A 13,855-nucleotide genomic window follows, 5' to 3' on the forward strand; every position below is an offset into this window, starting at 1 on the left:
GTGTGGCTGGATTTATTATGAGGTCTTTGATCCATTTAGACTTAAGTTTTGTGTATGGTGATAGACATGGATCTATCTGCAGTCCTCTACATGCCAGCATCCAGTTATGCCAGCACCATTTATTGAAGATGCTATCTTTTTTCCATTGTATAATTTTAGCTTCTTTGTTGAAAATCAGGTGTTCATAGGTTTGTGGATTAATCTCAGGGTTTTCAATTTGATTCCATTGGTCTACCTGTCTATTTTTGTGCCAATACCAAGCAATTTTCAGGATTATAGCTCTATAATAGAGCTTGAAGTCAGGGATGGTGATGCCTCCGGACGTTGCTTTGTTGAGCAGGGTTGTCTTGGCTATCCTGGGTTTTTTGTTTTTCCATATAAACTTAAGAATTATTCTTTCAAGGTCCGTGAATAATTGTGCTGGGATTTTGATGGGGATTGCATTGAGTCTGTAAGATTGCTTTTGGAAGGATTGCCATTTTTACTACATTGATCCTACCTATCCAAGAGCATGGGAGATCTTTCCATTTTCTGGTGTCTTCTTTAATTTCTTTCTTTAAAGACTCAAAGTTCTTGTGATGCAGGTCTTTTACTTGTTTGGTTAGCATTACCCCCAAGGTATTTTAGGTTGTTCGTGGCAATTGTAAAGGGTGATGTTTCTCTGATTTCTTTCTAAGCCCTCATATCATCTGTATATAGTAGGGCTATTGGTTTTCTTGAGTTGATATTGTATCCTGCCACTGTGCTGAAGGTGTTTATCAGCTGTAAGAGTTCCCTGGTGGAGTTTTTTTGGGTCACTTATGTAAACTATCATATCATCTGCAAATAGTGAAAGTTTTACCTCTTCCTTTCCAATTTGTATCCCCTTGATCTCCTTTTGTTGTCTTATTGCTCTAGCTTGAACTTCCAGTAAAATATTGAAGAGGTATGCAGGAAGGGGACAGCCTTGCCTTGTTCTTGATTTTGGAGGAATTGCCTTGAGTTTCTCTCATCAGTTTGATGTTGTCTGTTGGTTTATTGTATATAGCTTTTATGATGTTTAGGTATGTTCCTGTTATCCCAGATATCTCCAAGACCTTTATCATGAGGGGGTGTTAGATTTTTGTCAAAGGCTTTTTCAGCATCTAGTGAGATAATCAAGTGATTTTTGTTTTTCAGCTTGTTTATATGGTGTATTACATTGATGTATTTTTGTATGTTGAACCATCCCTGCATACCTACTTGATTATGGTGGTTGAGTTTTCTGATGTGTTCTTGGATCCAATTTGCCAGTATTTTACTGAGTATTTTTGCATCAATATTCATGAGGGATATTGGTCTGAAGTTCTCTTTCTTAGTTGTGTCTTTGTGTGGCTTGGGTATCAATGTTATTGAAGCCTCATAAAAAGGGTTTGGCAAAGACCCTTCTGCTTCTATTGCGTGGAATACTTTGAGGAGAATTTGTATAAGCTGTTCTTTGAATTTCTGGTAGAATTCTGCACTGAGGCCATCTGGCCCTGGGCTTTTTTGTTTGGGAGACTTTTGATGACTGCTTCTATTTCCTTAGCTGTTATAGGACTATTTAAATTGCTTATCTGTTCTTGATTTAATTTTGGTAAATGATATCTATTCAGAAATTTGTCCATTTCCTTTAAATTTTCAAATTTTGTGGAGTACAGCTTTTCAAAATATGACCTAATGTTTCTCTGGATTTCCTCACTGTCCGTTGTTATATCTTCCTTTTCAATTCTGATATTGTTAATTTGCATGTTCATACACTGCCGTTACCTTGTTGATTTTCTCAAAGAACCAACTCTTTGTTACATTGATTCTTTGTACCATTTTCCTAGTTTCTACTTTATTGATTTCAGCCCTCAATTTAATTATTTACTGGTGTCTGCTCCTCTGGGGTGAGTTTGCTTCCTTTTGTTCTAGGGCTTTCAGGTGTGCTGTTAATTCTCTAGTGTGACTGTTCTCCAGTTTCTTCATGTGGGTACTTAGTGCTATGAACTTTCCTCTTAGCACTGCTTTCAAAGTGTCCCATAAGTTTGGGTATGTTGTGTCTTCATTCTCATTGAATTCTAGAAAGTCTTTAATTTCTTTTTTTATTTCTTCTTTGACCCAGGAGTGGTGCAACTGTGCATTATTCAATTTCCATGAGCTTGCAGGTTTTCTGCGGTTTGTGTTGCTGTTGAATTCTAACTTTAAAGCATGGTGGTCTGATAAGATACACAGAGTTATTCCAATTTTTTTGTACCTGTTGAGGTTTGCTTTGTTGTCAAGTATGTGGTTGACTATTGAGAAGGTTCCATGTGGAGCTGAGAAGAAGGTATATTCTTTTGTGTTTGGATGGAGTGTTCTATAGATGTCTATTAAACCCAATTGTGTCATAACTTCTATTAGGTCCTTGTATCCTTGTTAGGTTTCTATCTTGTGGTCCTGTCTAGTGGTGAGAGTTGGATCTTGATGTCTCCCACTACAAGTGTGTGAGGTTTTATATGTGCCTTGAGTTTTAGTAATGTTTCTTTTATGAATGTGGATGGCTTTGTATTTGGGGCATAGATGTTCAGAATTGAGACTTCGTCTTGGTGGATTTCTCCTGTAATGAGTATGAAATGACATCTTCATCTCTTTTGATTGATTTTAATTTAAAGTCTAATTTGTTATTAGGATTGCTACCCCTGCTTGTTTCTTGGGTCCATTTGATTGGAAAATCTTTCCTCAACACTTAACTCTGAAATAACGTGTGTCTTTGAAGCTGAGGTGTGTTTCTTGTATGCAGCAGAAGGATGGATTCTGTCTTCTAATCCTTCTGTTAACCTGTGTCTTTTTATGGATGAGTCAAGACCATTAATATTGAGGGAAATTAATGACCACTGATAACTCATTCTTGTTTGTTTTGGAATGATTGATGGTGGTGGAATTGTATGTGGATTTCCACCTCTCTTTCTTTCTCCTGTTGGTAGAGTGGGATTTTCTATTGCCTATGTTTTTCTGGTTGTCGTTAACTTCCTTGAACTGGAGTTTTCCTTCCAGAATTTTCTGTAGGGCTGGATTAGTGGGTATGTATTGTTTAAATCTGGTTTTGTCATGAAATATCTTGTTTTCTCCATCCATATTGATTGAAAGCTTTGCTGGGTATAGTAGTCTTGACTGGCATCAGTGGTCTCTTAATGTTGGTAGAATATCTATCCATGACCTTCTGGCTTTCAGAGTTTCCATGGAGAAGTCAGGTGTAATTCTGATCGGTTTGCCTTTATATGTTACTTGGCCTTTTCCCCTAACTCCTCTTAATATTCTTTCTTTATTCTGTATGTTTGGGGTCTTGATTATTATGTGGCAAGGGGATTTCTTCTTCTTTTTTTTTTTTTGGTCCACTCTGTTTGGTGTTCTGTAAGCTTATTGCCCCTTCATTGGCATTCTTTCTTTAGGTTGGAAAAGTTTTCTTCTATGATTTTGTTGAATATGTTTTCTGCCCTTTGAGGTGGGTTTCTTCGCCTTCTTCTATACATATTATTCTTAGGTTTGATCTTTTCACGGTGTCCCATATTTCCTGGATAGTTTGTGTTAGGGATTTTTTGGACTTAAAATTTTCTTTGGTCGATGAATCTAATTCTCCTAGTGTATCTTCAACATCTGAGATTCTCTTCCATCTCTTGTATTCTGTTGGTTATGCTTGCATCTGTAGTACCTGACTGTTTTCCCAGCTTTTCTATTTCCAGCATTCCTTCAGACTGTGTTTTTTTATTGTTTCTATTTCAGATTTCAGCCCTTGCACTGTTTGAATTGTTTCTTCCAATTTTTGTTTTGTCTTTTCTTCCATTTCTTGCATTTTTTAGATTGTTTTTTCTTCCATCTCTTTAAGGGATTTTTCCATATCCTTTTTGAGGGCCTCTTTCATTTCATAAAGTTGTTTTTAATGTCATTGTCTTCTGCTTCATTTGTGTTAGTGTGTTCTAGTTTTGATGGTGTCGGGTCTCTGGACTCTGGCGGTGTCATACTGTTTTTTTTTTGTTGCTCCTTATGTTTTCATATTGTCTCCTTCCCATCCATTCTTGCAGTGGGTTTCAGAGGATGCCTCTTCCTCTCCTGGTGGCTGTGGGACCAGGATTCCCTTCTGGTGGGTGTAGGCAAGTCCAATGTTCTGGTAGCTCTCCACTTCCTGGTCTTGTGGGTGGAGAAATGCACTAGGATGCTGAGGTACTTTGGATCCCACTGGGATGGGTGAAAGTCCCAGTTGTAGACCCCAGGCCCAGAAGTGTGGCCTGGAGACAGGCCCCGATAGTCTTAGTCACATGGGTGGAGCAGGAGACTAGGATGCTTGGGTGCATTGGCTCCTGCTGCAGGGATGGAATCCACCGTGGAAGTCTCCAAGCACAGCGAGAGTTACTCTCTTACAAATACAGACATCACCTTAGGAAAAAAGGAATGTACAAAGATGCATGTAATGCATTACCAGACATTTAGGTAAAAAGAATGCCTCGTATGTACACATTTTCAATAAAAAAAATACCCCAAACAGAAAGAAGCATAGAAGCCTACTCTTTTGGTACCACTGCACACTTGCATTTCTAGAAACATTGGTGAAAAATAGAGGAAGCGTGTATACCATCCTGACCAGAGTCGCTTGAACAAATCAGCCACATTATCCCCTTTTGGGATAAAAATACCTTGGGGTTTCCATTTCCTTTCTTCCTTTTTGCATTTGCTTTTATTTAGTGATGACCGCCTTTAGATCCATCACTGGGATATGGACTAATTCCTCCCCTCCTTCCTCCTCCCCTCCCCTTCCCCCAGTTTACATATATGAGACCACTGACACCACTGTCTTCTTCCAAGAGGAACACATTCCTAACAGACACTGTCCAGTTCGGTTTCAACCATATATGCCTTACTTTCCAGTGTGTCTGCATTTCTGGAAAGTTACCTGTCACTTGTTTCATGTACACATCCTTTGATTAATGTGATTATTTTAATAGTTAAAATAAATGGTGCTTTGCATTAGATTTAATTTTCAAGTCAGTTGATAATGCGCTTAAGAAAAATATAGAAGTAATGTGCAGTATCCAGTGTGTCCTAAGCTGCGTTTCTCACACACAGTATGCTTTCCCTCTTTATAAAGAATACTACGAAGAAGTGTATAACAACTTGTATGCTCTGGCCTGTTACTTCGACAACCCTGAAGACAAGTGGGTGAGGAATCACTTCTATGAGCGGTGTTTCAAAATTGCTCAGCGGATCAAATTTGACGGCGGGAAGAAGGAAGCGGAGGCGCAGGCACACATGGGCCTTCTGTTCGAGGAAGAGGGTGAGTGGCCGTCCTCGGGGGTGTGGGGGAGCCTGAGACCGAGAGTCGGGAAAAGGACCTGGACGGAAGGAGGCTAATTATTGCAGTCAAAAAGCAAAAGCGAGTGGCTAAACGAGTTAGCCTCGGTGTTCTTTGAAGAACCTTCCTTGCAGGGTTCTTGGGTGTCCCTCCAGGAGCCACCAGCCCGGGGCGGCCAGCCCGTCTTCTGGAGTCGTCCCCACGTCTTTTCTGCGTCCTCTGCCATCTTCCTCAATCCCCTCTGTTTGTTTTGTTTGCACGGAACCCCTCTTTGTCTATTTTGTAATAGAATTTTCACTTACAGAACTGTTTGGAAAAATGAAAAGTCCCTTTGTGAATTTCCTAGTGCTCCTCCTCCTCGGATCAAAGTATAAAAACTGTGTAAACCAGATTCTATTTGTGACTTTACAGTAATTGCTGAAGGAAAGGCTTCTTTAAAGAAAAGCGTCATGTTTAATGTTATAATAAGACAACCCCAAATCAACACCAAGTAACAAGATGTTCTGGAAGCTGTTGAATGATGACTGATCAAGAGTTACACATAGAAAGTTAAGAAATGTGCCAAAGGGTGTATGCAGATAATATGCAAAATGTATGTAGAGGAAAACGAAAATATTTTATGAACCTGCTATTTTAAGTCTAAGTTTCTTTGGGGAGGTGGTCAGATTGATTTTATATATATATATATATATATATATATATATATATATATATATAATTTTGTGACTAGGATAATACAGGTTTTGAAACAAAATTAAATTAAAATTAGTTTCTGTGCTCTGAGAAGCTACAGCTAAGTTGGGTTTTGCCCTAGAGCATGGCACACTACAAAGTGATCAGGGACCATGTAATGTGAACAACACAGGGGATGCTAGGAACTGCCAGCTGTGGTGCGAGAGTCTGCAGACTGGACTCAGGCGACGCATGGTGAAGCTGAGGGGTACTGATAGGACTTGGAGATTGCTGGGATTTAGACAGGCAGAAACAGGAAGCATAGCTGCAGGAGGACAGGAGGAACACCCTGCTTTGAGTGGTATCGCAGTGGAAAGGAGAGACAGAAAGGGAAGCATTTTTGTTTGAAGTTGAGCCTCTGTGTATTTGGACAAGGAAAGGCATGGCTTTCAAGGGGAACTGAGATGCTAACTATGGGAGGGATTATAGCTAAAAAGCCGCCACGGTGACATAACTCAGAAGAAGCAGTTGAGAGATACCCACGAGGATGAATTATATCATTCCTTTACAATTACAGTTTATAATATCTCAAAATAGAGGGTTACTTAAATAAGCAACTCTGTGCCACAGAGTACCATGCTGTCATGAGCTTACAACTGAGCAAAATTCATTCAGTATTCAATGCTCCAGGCATTCATCAAATACTGGCTTAGACCCTACTGCCCAGCGCAACACAGTGAACAAGACCAAGTCCTGGTCTCATGGAGTCCAACTTTCTAAATGTATAGTTCAGTGCATTGAGTAAATCTGCATTGTTGGGTGATCCATCTCCAATCCTTCACCTTGCCGAATGGATGGTCTGTGCCCATTCTCCCTCCCCCTGAGCTTTAGAATCTCTGAGCAAATTTTGGTGACCATATTTATGCACCACTGATGTAACGATTTCATTTGGTCATTCATTCATTCATGCCACAACTCTTGGGAGTATCCCTTAACCTTGTATGAAGTAGTACTGTGGTTGGTCATCTCATTTGATGACAGACGTAGGGGTTGGGCCAAGATGAGTGTGAAAAGTGTGATCCCAGTGGATTCCTGCAAGGCAGCATTTGCAGGCCCTAGGATTGCTCACATTTAGATGTCCAAGCTTTACATCACGGTAAAATGCACAGTAAAAAAAAAAAGTTAAAGTTTGTCTTTGAAATGTTCTAAAGACTCTGTTTTAGAAGCTATGTTAAAGTGAGAGTCTGTTGGTTAACTTTACAACTGCCTTATGAAATGGAGTATTGTTCTTTCGATGTCTGTGAAGCATTGTGCTAGGATTTTGATGGGGATTGCATTGAATCTGTAAATTGCTTTCGGTAAGATTGACATTTTTAGTATGTTAAGCCTGCTTATCCAAGAGCATTGGAGATCTTCCCACTTTCTAATACTCTTTCAATTTCATTCTTCAAAGACTTAAAGTTCTTCTTATACAGGTGTTTTACTTGTTTGGTTAGAGTTACCCCCAAGATAGTTTACGTGGTTTGTGGTTATTGTGAAGGGTGTTGTTTCTCTGATTTATTTCTCAGCCCATTTATCATCTGTATATAGGAGGGCTACTGATTTTCTTTTAGTTAACCTTGTATCCTGCCACATTATTGTTTATCAGTTATAGGAGTTCCCAGGCAGAATTTTTAGGGTCACATGTGTAAGCTATCATATTATCTGCAAACAGTAAAAGTTTGACTTCTCACAAAACTCAGGTCCAAATGGATCAAAGACCTCAACATAAATCCAACCACACTGATCCTCATAGAAGAGAAAGTGGATGTAGCCTTAAACACATTGGCACAGGAGACCACTCTGGAAATAAAACACCAGTAGCACAGACACTGAGAGAAACAATTAATAAATGGGACTTCCTGAAATGAGAAGCTTCTGTAAAGCAAAGAATGTAGTCAACAAGACAAAATGGCAACCTACAGAATGGTAAAAGATCTTCACCAACCCCACATCTGACAGAGGGCTGATCTTCAAGCTATACAAAGAATTCAAGAAACTATATATCAAAATACCAAATAATCCAATTTAAAATGGGGCACAGAGCTAAACAGAGAATTCTCAGCAGAACAATCTCAAATGGCTGAAAGACTTTTAAGGAATCAGTCATCGTTAGCCATCAGGGAAATGCAAATCAAAACAACTCTGAGATATCATCTTACATCTGTCAGAATGACTAAGATAAAAAATATTGATGACAGCTTATGCTGGAGAAAATGTGGAGTAAGGGGAACACTCCCCCATTGCTGGTGGGAATGCACACTTGTACAGCCACTTTGAAAATCATTATGGCAGTTTCTCAGAAAATTGGGAATCATTCTACCTCAAGAGCCAACAATACCACTTTTGGGCATATACCCAAAGGATGCACACTCACACCACAAGGACATTTGCTCAGCTATGTTCATAGCAGCACTATTCATAATAGCCAAAACTTGGAAACAATCTAGATGTCCTCACAATGGAGTGCTACTCAGCAGTAAAACGCAATGACATCTTGAAATTTGCAGACACATGAATAGAAATAGAAAAAGACATCCTGATAGAAGTAACCCAGAAAGGCAAATATAGTATGTACTCACTCATAAATGGATGTTAGGCATAAAGCAAAGGCTAACCAGCCTACAGTTCACAACTCCAGAGAAGCTAGGTAACAAAGAGGACTCTAAGAGACACATACAAGATCCACCTAGGAAGGGGGAAGATACAAGATCTCCTGAGTAAATTTTGAGTGTGGGAAGGAGGGAGAGGTGGAAAAGGAGGGAGGAGAAGAGAAAGGGAGTGAGGAGGAGAGACATGAGGGAACAGGATGGACGAGTTAGGGGAAGACAGAGAGGGAGAGCAAGGAAAGAAGTATGTTGATAGGGGGAGCCATTACGGGGTTAGGGAGAAACCTGGCACTAGGGAAATCCAAAAGAATACAGAAGGATGACCCCAGCTAAAACTCTATGTAATAGTGGAGAGGTTGCGGAATCCCCTGTAATCGGATAACTACCTCGATTGTCACCATAGAATCTTCATCCAGTAACTGATGATGGAAGCAGATGCAGAGATCCACACTAACCACTAGGCAGAGCTCCCAGAGTCTTGTTGGAGAGAGTGAGGAGTGATGAGCAAAGGGGTCAAGACCATGATGGGGAAACCCACAGCGACAGCTGACCCGAGCTAGTGGGAGCTCACTGACTCTGGACTGGCAGCTGTGGAACCTGCATGGGACCAAACTAGGCCTGCTGAATGCAGGTGACGGTAGATGGCTTGGGCAGTTTGTGGGGTCACTGGCAGTGGGGCCAGGTTCTATCCCTAGTGCATGAACTGGCTTTTTTGGAGCCCATGTCCCATGGAGAGATACCTTGCTCTGCCAAGACGCAGGGAGGAGGGCCTTGGTCCTGCCTCACCGTGGTGATGGGACAGACTTCATTGACTCCCTATGGAAGGCTTTACCCTCTCTGAGGAGCAGGGCGGGGGGTGAAAATGGAGGGGGAGGGAGGAGGTAAGAGGGGGAACTGGAATTGGTATGTAAATTTTTTAAAACACATCTAAAAAACGGAAAGAAGTGCCTTTTGTCAGATGTGAAATCACAGTCTGTGTCCTTAAACAGTGCTGAGCTCTACAGCCACATTTGTATTGTGTGTGAACAAACAGCCAGGCCAGCGTTAGTAGAGTCTAGAGACTGAGAGCTTGGTGATGAGATCTGGCTGTGCAGATCCTGCAGCCCGGGGTAGGATTTTCACCAGAGTCGTAAACTCACAGAGTGTCAATGCATGCAGCTAGCATGGAGGGAGTTCACCTGGCTGTAGGGTTCCTGCTGAGACCATGGTGCTGTCCTTTCCACTCTTCTGACCTGATTGGTCCAGACAGGCAAATGGAGGCCCCACAGCAACATGTAGGCAGCAGCTGTGCCCCGAGCAGGTGGCCGTCTCCTGATTCCATGGGTGCCCCATTCCGGTTTAAAGAGGATGGGAGCCAGCAGATGGCAATGGGCAGCTTTTCAGGGCCCAAGCAAGCAGGCTATGGTTCAGGGCAGGGCTCCAGCTCCTTCAAGGGACTGCAGAGCAAATGAGGACCAAACGCACTTGCCACTGTCGGAGACTGGGCACATGGCTGCAGTTAGGGGTGATGTGCAGCCCATAAGCACAGATGTGACCAGTTCTCAGCCACAGCCCCTTGGCCAAGTCAAATAAAACAGAGACTCAAGTCCCACTGTGGCTAAGACGGCTGAAGCATATACAGTGAGCCCTGGCTCCCATTGGCTCAAGGGCAGGCAGGCTTTCTTGTGTGAAAATACCTGTAGACTTGCAGGCATGGAGGAACCAGGTGCTTAACTAGTTCTTACAGCAAGTCACTGGCTGCATCTTCTTCTAGAATCACAGTCTTACTTGTAAGGGTCTTATCGTGTAGCCAGGATTCAGGGACAAGGAACATTCATGCTGTATCTGGTGAGCATTGCAGACAGTGCCCAGATACTGGAGCTACAGGAGATGTGCTCATTAATTCTGGAGCAGTTCTTGGAGGGCTAGAAGAACATGTGACCAGAGGGAAGTGCCATCTCTTTCTTCCCTTTGGAGGGGCTGAGGCCAAGACACATAGCAGGATGGTATGACATCAGCCTTTTGTCTGTCATCTTAAGAGGGCTGGGGTCCCTTTTCTCTGTCATCACAAGGTGCCTGGCCCTGCTTGAGTTGTAGCAGCATTATTGGTGAGGGGAGGGAGTGGGAGAGGTGCATTGGTGGAGGAGACAGCAGCCCGTCCCCTTCCCACGAAGCCTTGCTTTTTGCCCACTAGACATTAGCAAGGAGACTAGCTTATTTCCACAGAGCCGTACGGAGGCCAGTCTCTCTTTTGATGGACTAGATTGGAAGGGTCAGCGCTGGACAAGTTAGCTCTTCACTTCAGTCTACCATGCCTTCCCAGGCCCTGCTCCTTCTCTCCCGGTTCCAGTGTGTGGCTTCCAAGGACCATTTCCTAGCATTCGGGAGTCCACTCCAGTCCACCCCGGACTCTGAGTCCAGCTACAGACTGCTGTAAGAAAGGGGAAAGGCATACAATGTTCTTGAGTGATAAATGTGGGTGTTGAGCATGCATGCAGAGACAGGCAGGGGATACTTTTGAAACGGGCTTAAGAAGAGCATGTTTTCCAGTCCAGAGGGCCACCACCATGGTATCAGCACAGAATACGTTAAGGTAAAGTGGGCTTCACAACATAGACCCTGAATTCTTCCAGTGTCCGGGAAACTTGGGAAGAGAGAAAGAGCCTTCGTGCTTGGCTCACCTCAGTGAAAGTCCTAGAATTGATTGCTAACTGTCAGTCTGCTGGGTAGATACTAGATAACGTGTCAGTGCACATTACCTGGAGGCCAGACATCTCTAGGACCATTGAGAAAACACACTAGGATGACCACTAGCTCATTCCTGTCTCATCCAAGAGTGGAGGGCAGTTCTGGCCATAGCGGTAGAGGAGAGCACACCTCTAAGGGACTGTTCCTTTACTATTTTGATTTCACTGAAAAGGAGTAGAATTTCCACTCTCTCTTATCCTTGTATGCTTATGGGGAGAGATCAGTCATCTTCCCCTATTTCATCTATCCATTTTTTTATCATTTGTTTTATTAGGGACAGTGTCAACTTCCTGTCCCTAAAGTATCTCACACCCTAGGTAACTTCCTTCCACAAGTCAATCTCTGTCTCTGTGTGTGTCTCTGTCTCTCCCTACCTGCCTTTGCCCTTTAAATTCATGCATGAGTCTGGGGAGATGCACGTGTGTGGGGGTGAATACACCCAAGCATGTGTAGGCCAGAGGTCAACCCTGGGTGTTATCCCTTAGGCTCCTTCCACTTAGGATTTGGAGACAGGATGTCTCATTGACCTGGAACTTGCTCATTAGGCTACACTGACTAGGCAGCAAAACTAGGCTCCGCCAGCCTCTGGATCCACAACTCTGAAATTACAAGCGTGTACCTACCATTATACTCAGCTTTTTTTTTTTTTTCATGTGTACATGTGTGGTCTGTGCGCATGTTCATGTGTGTGGGAGCTTATGTGTACATATACTCATTTTTGTCTGAGGTTGATGTCAAGTATCCACCTAGATTTCCCTGAACCCAGAACTCACTAATTCAGCTAGTCTATCTAGCCATCTCACCCCAAAGATACTCTGTCTTTACCTCCCAGGCCCCAGGACTATAGGAGAACCCCCATGGCTGCCTGACATTTACATGAACGCTGGCAAGTCTAACTTTGATCTCCCAGTTTGGGTGACAGTCAGTTTACCCACTGAACTATCTCCCCAGAACTCATAACCAACTTTTTTACATGGGTTCCGGAGATCAAAGTTGAGTCCTCATGCTTGTATGGCAAGAACTTTACCGACTGAGCCATCTCTCAGAGTCCTAGTCCTTAATGATCATGAGGAATATGTCCTCCAATGTCATTTTTTATCATTTGTTTTATTAGGGACAGTGTCAACTTCCTGTCCCTAAAGTATCTCACACCCTAGGTAACTTCCTTCCACAAGTCAATCTCTGTCTCTGTGTGTGTCTCTGTCTCTCCCTACCTCCTTTTCCCCTTCTTCCTCTTTGCCTCTCTTTCCCCTTCCCTCCCCTTTTTTTAAAAAAATATTTATTTATTTATTTATTTATTTATTTATTTATTTATTTATTGGGTATACAGTATTCTGTCTGTATGTATGCCTGAAGGCCAGCAGAGGGCACCAGATCTCATTACAGATGGTTGTGAACCACCATGTGGTTGCTGGGAATTGAACTCAGGACATCAGGAAGAAAAGTCTCAGTGCTCTTGACCTCTGGGCCATCTCTCCTTCTTCTTCTCCCCTTCTCTCACACACAGAGCATTCCAAGCAGAGAGCCTTAACCTCCTGCTGATTCCAGCTAAGAGTCATTGACTCTTGAAGGCTAGTCACACTCTGGGTGGACCCTTGTCACTTCAGTTTGAGTTGTTGCGCTGATGCCAGTTTGAGCTTCCTAGCAGAAGCCTGTTGTGGGTGCTTGGGTAGGTGATTAGTTTGCAGGGACAGCTGTCGTGCTAGCAAGAGACCACAGCAAACTATTCTGGCAGCACCTTGCTACTGCTGCAGCCCTCAGCAAGGGGACTCACGAAGGCAGGAAGAACAGAGCATGCTCAGGCCCCTTTAGTTTATAGGCTGCTCTATGATTCAGGAACTGTCATTACCCTCCTGGGATGATCGGGACCCAAGATGGTAGCAATTGGACAGGCAGAGCATTGATGCAAGGCCGCTGAGCATTCAGGATTTGGGCATCCTCCCCTCCCCAGAAAGGGAATTGGGGAAAGGGTTGGGGCAGAGGCCTGTGCTTACAGTCTTAGCAAGACTAGCTATGGAGGTTTTCAGTTTTGGAAAACATCAACCTCTCCTTGCCATGAGAGATGACAGGGTCAAGGTCAAGACCAGTTTCCTCTCGCACCCACCCAATGGGCTTCCATTGAGGGTCCAAAGGACCTTGGCTTTCTGAGATGCTAGCCTGCAGGGGTCTTTGCATCCTAGCTCTGGGGATTCTAGCCCATCGTAAATATGCATCTCTGGTGCCTACAACCAACTTGAATAAGTGCCTCAAGCTGCAAAAGGAAGACTAAGAGATGAAGGCAATGAGACGATGATAAATAGGGGGTCTCTATGGGAAGAATTCACTATAATTAAAATTAAAGTAGTAAACAGAATTATCTCAAGAAATCTTTGGTGACCCTAAAAGTATTTTAAAATTAGAATTAAAATATATTTTCTGCTCCAGTCAAACCTTAATAGAGATCCATATTTTGAAAACTCCTTGAAAGTTTTTGAATTCTTTGTGCAGAGAGGTATCTATCTAC

At 42.7% G+C, this 13,855-nt stretch overlaps 1 protein-coding gene across 4 annotated transcripts in view; it reads left to right on the forward strand.

The window, feature by feature from the left end:
- The window catches only part of Ttc29 (tetratricopeptide repeat domain 29), a 192,935-nt gene that overhangs the window by 42,270 nt on the left and 136,810 nt on the right, over window positions 1-13,855 (forward strand). For all 4 annotated transcript variants that reach the window (XM_040734839.1, XM_040734836.1, XM_040734837.1 and 1 more), the window contains one exon: window positions 5,102-5,287. In XM_040734839.1, coding sequence (XP_040590773.1) covers window positions 5,102-5,287 — 186 coding nt within the window. The remainder of the gene's footprint in view (window positions 1-5,101; window positions 5,288-13,855) is intronic.

This window comes from Mesocricetus auratus, unplaced genomic scaffold (assembly GCF_017639785.1).
Source record: "Mesocricetus auratus isolate SY011 unplaced genomic scaffold, BCM_Maur_2.0 Super-Scaffold_100041, whole genome shotgun sequence".
Classification (NCBI taxonomy): Eukaryota; Metazoa; Chordata; class Mammalia; order Rodentia; family Cricetidae; genus Mesocricetus; species Mesocricetus auratus.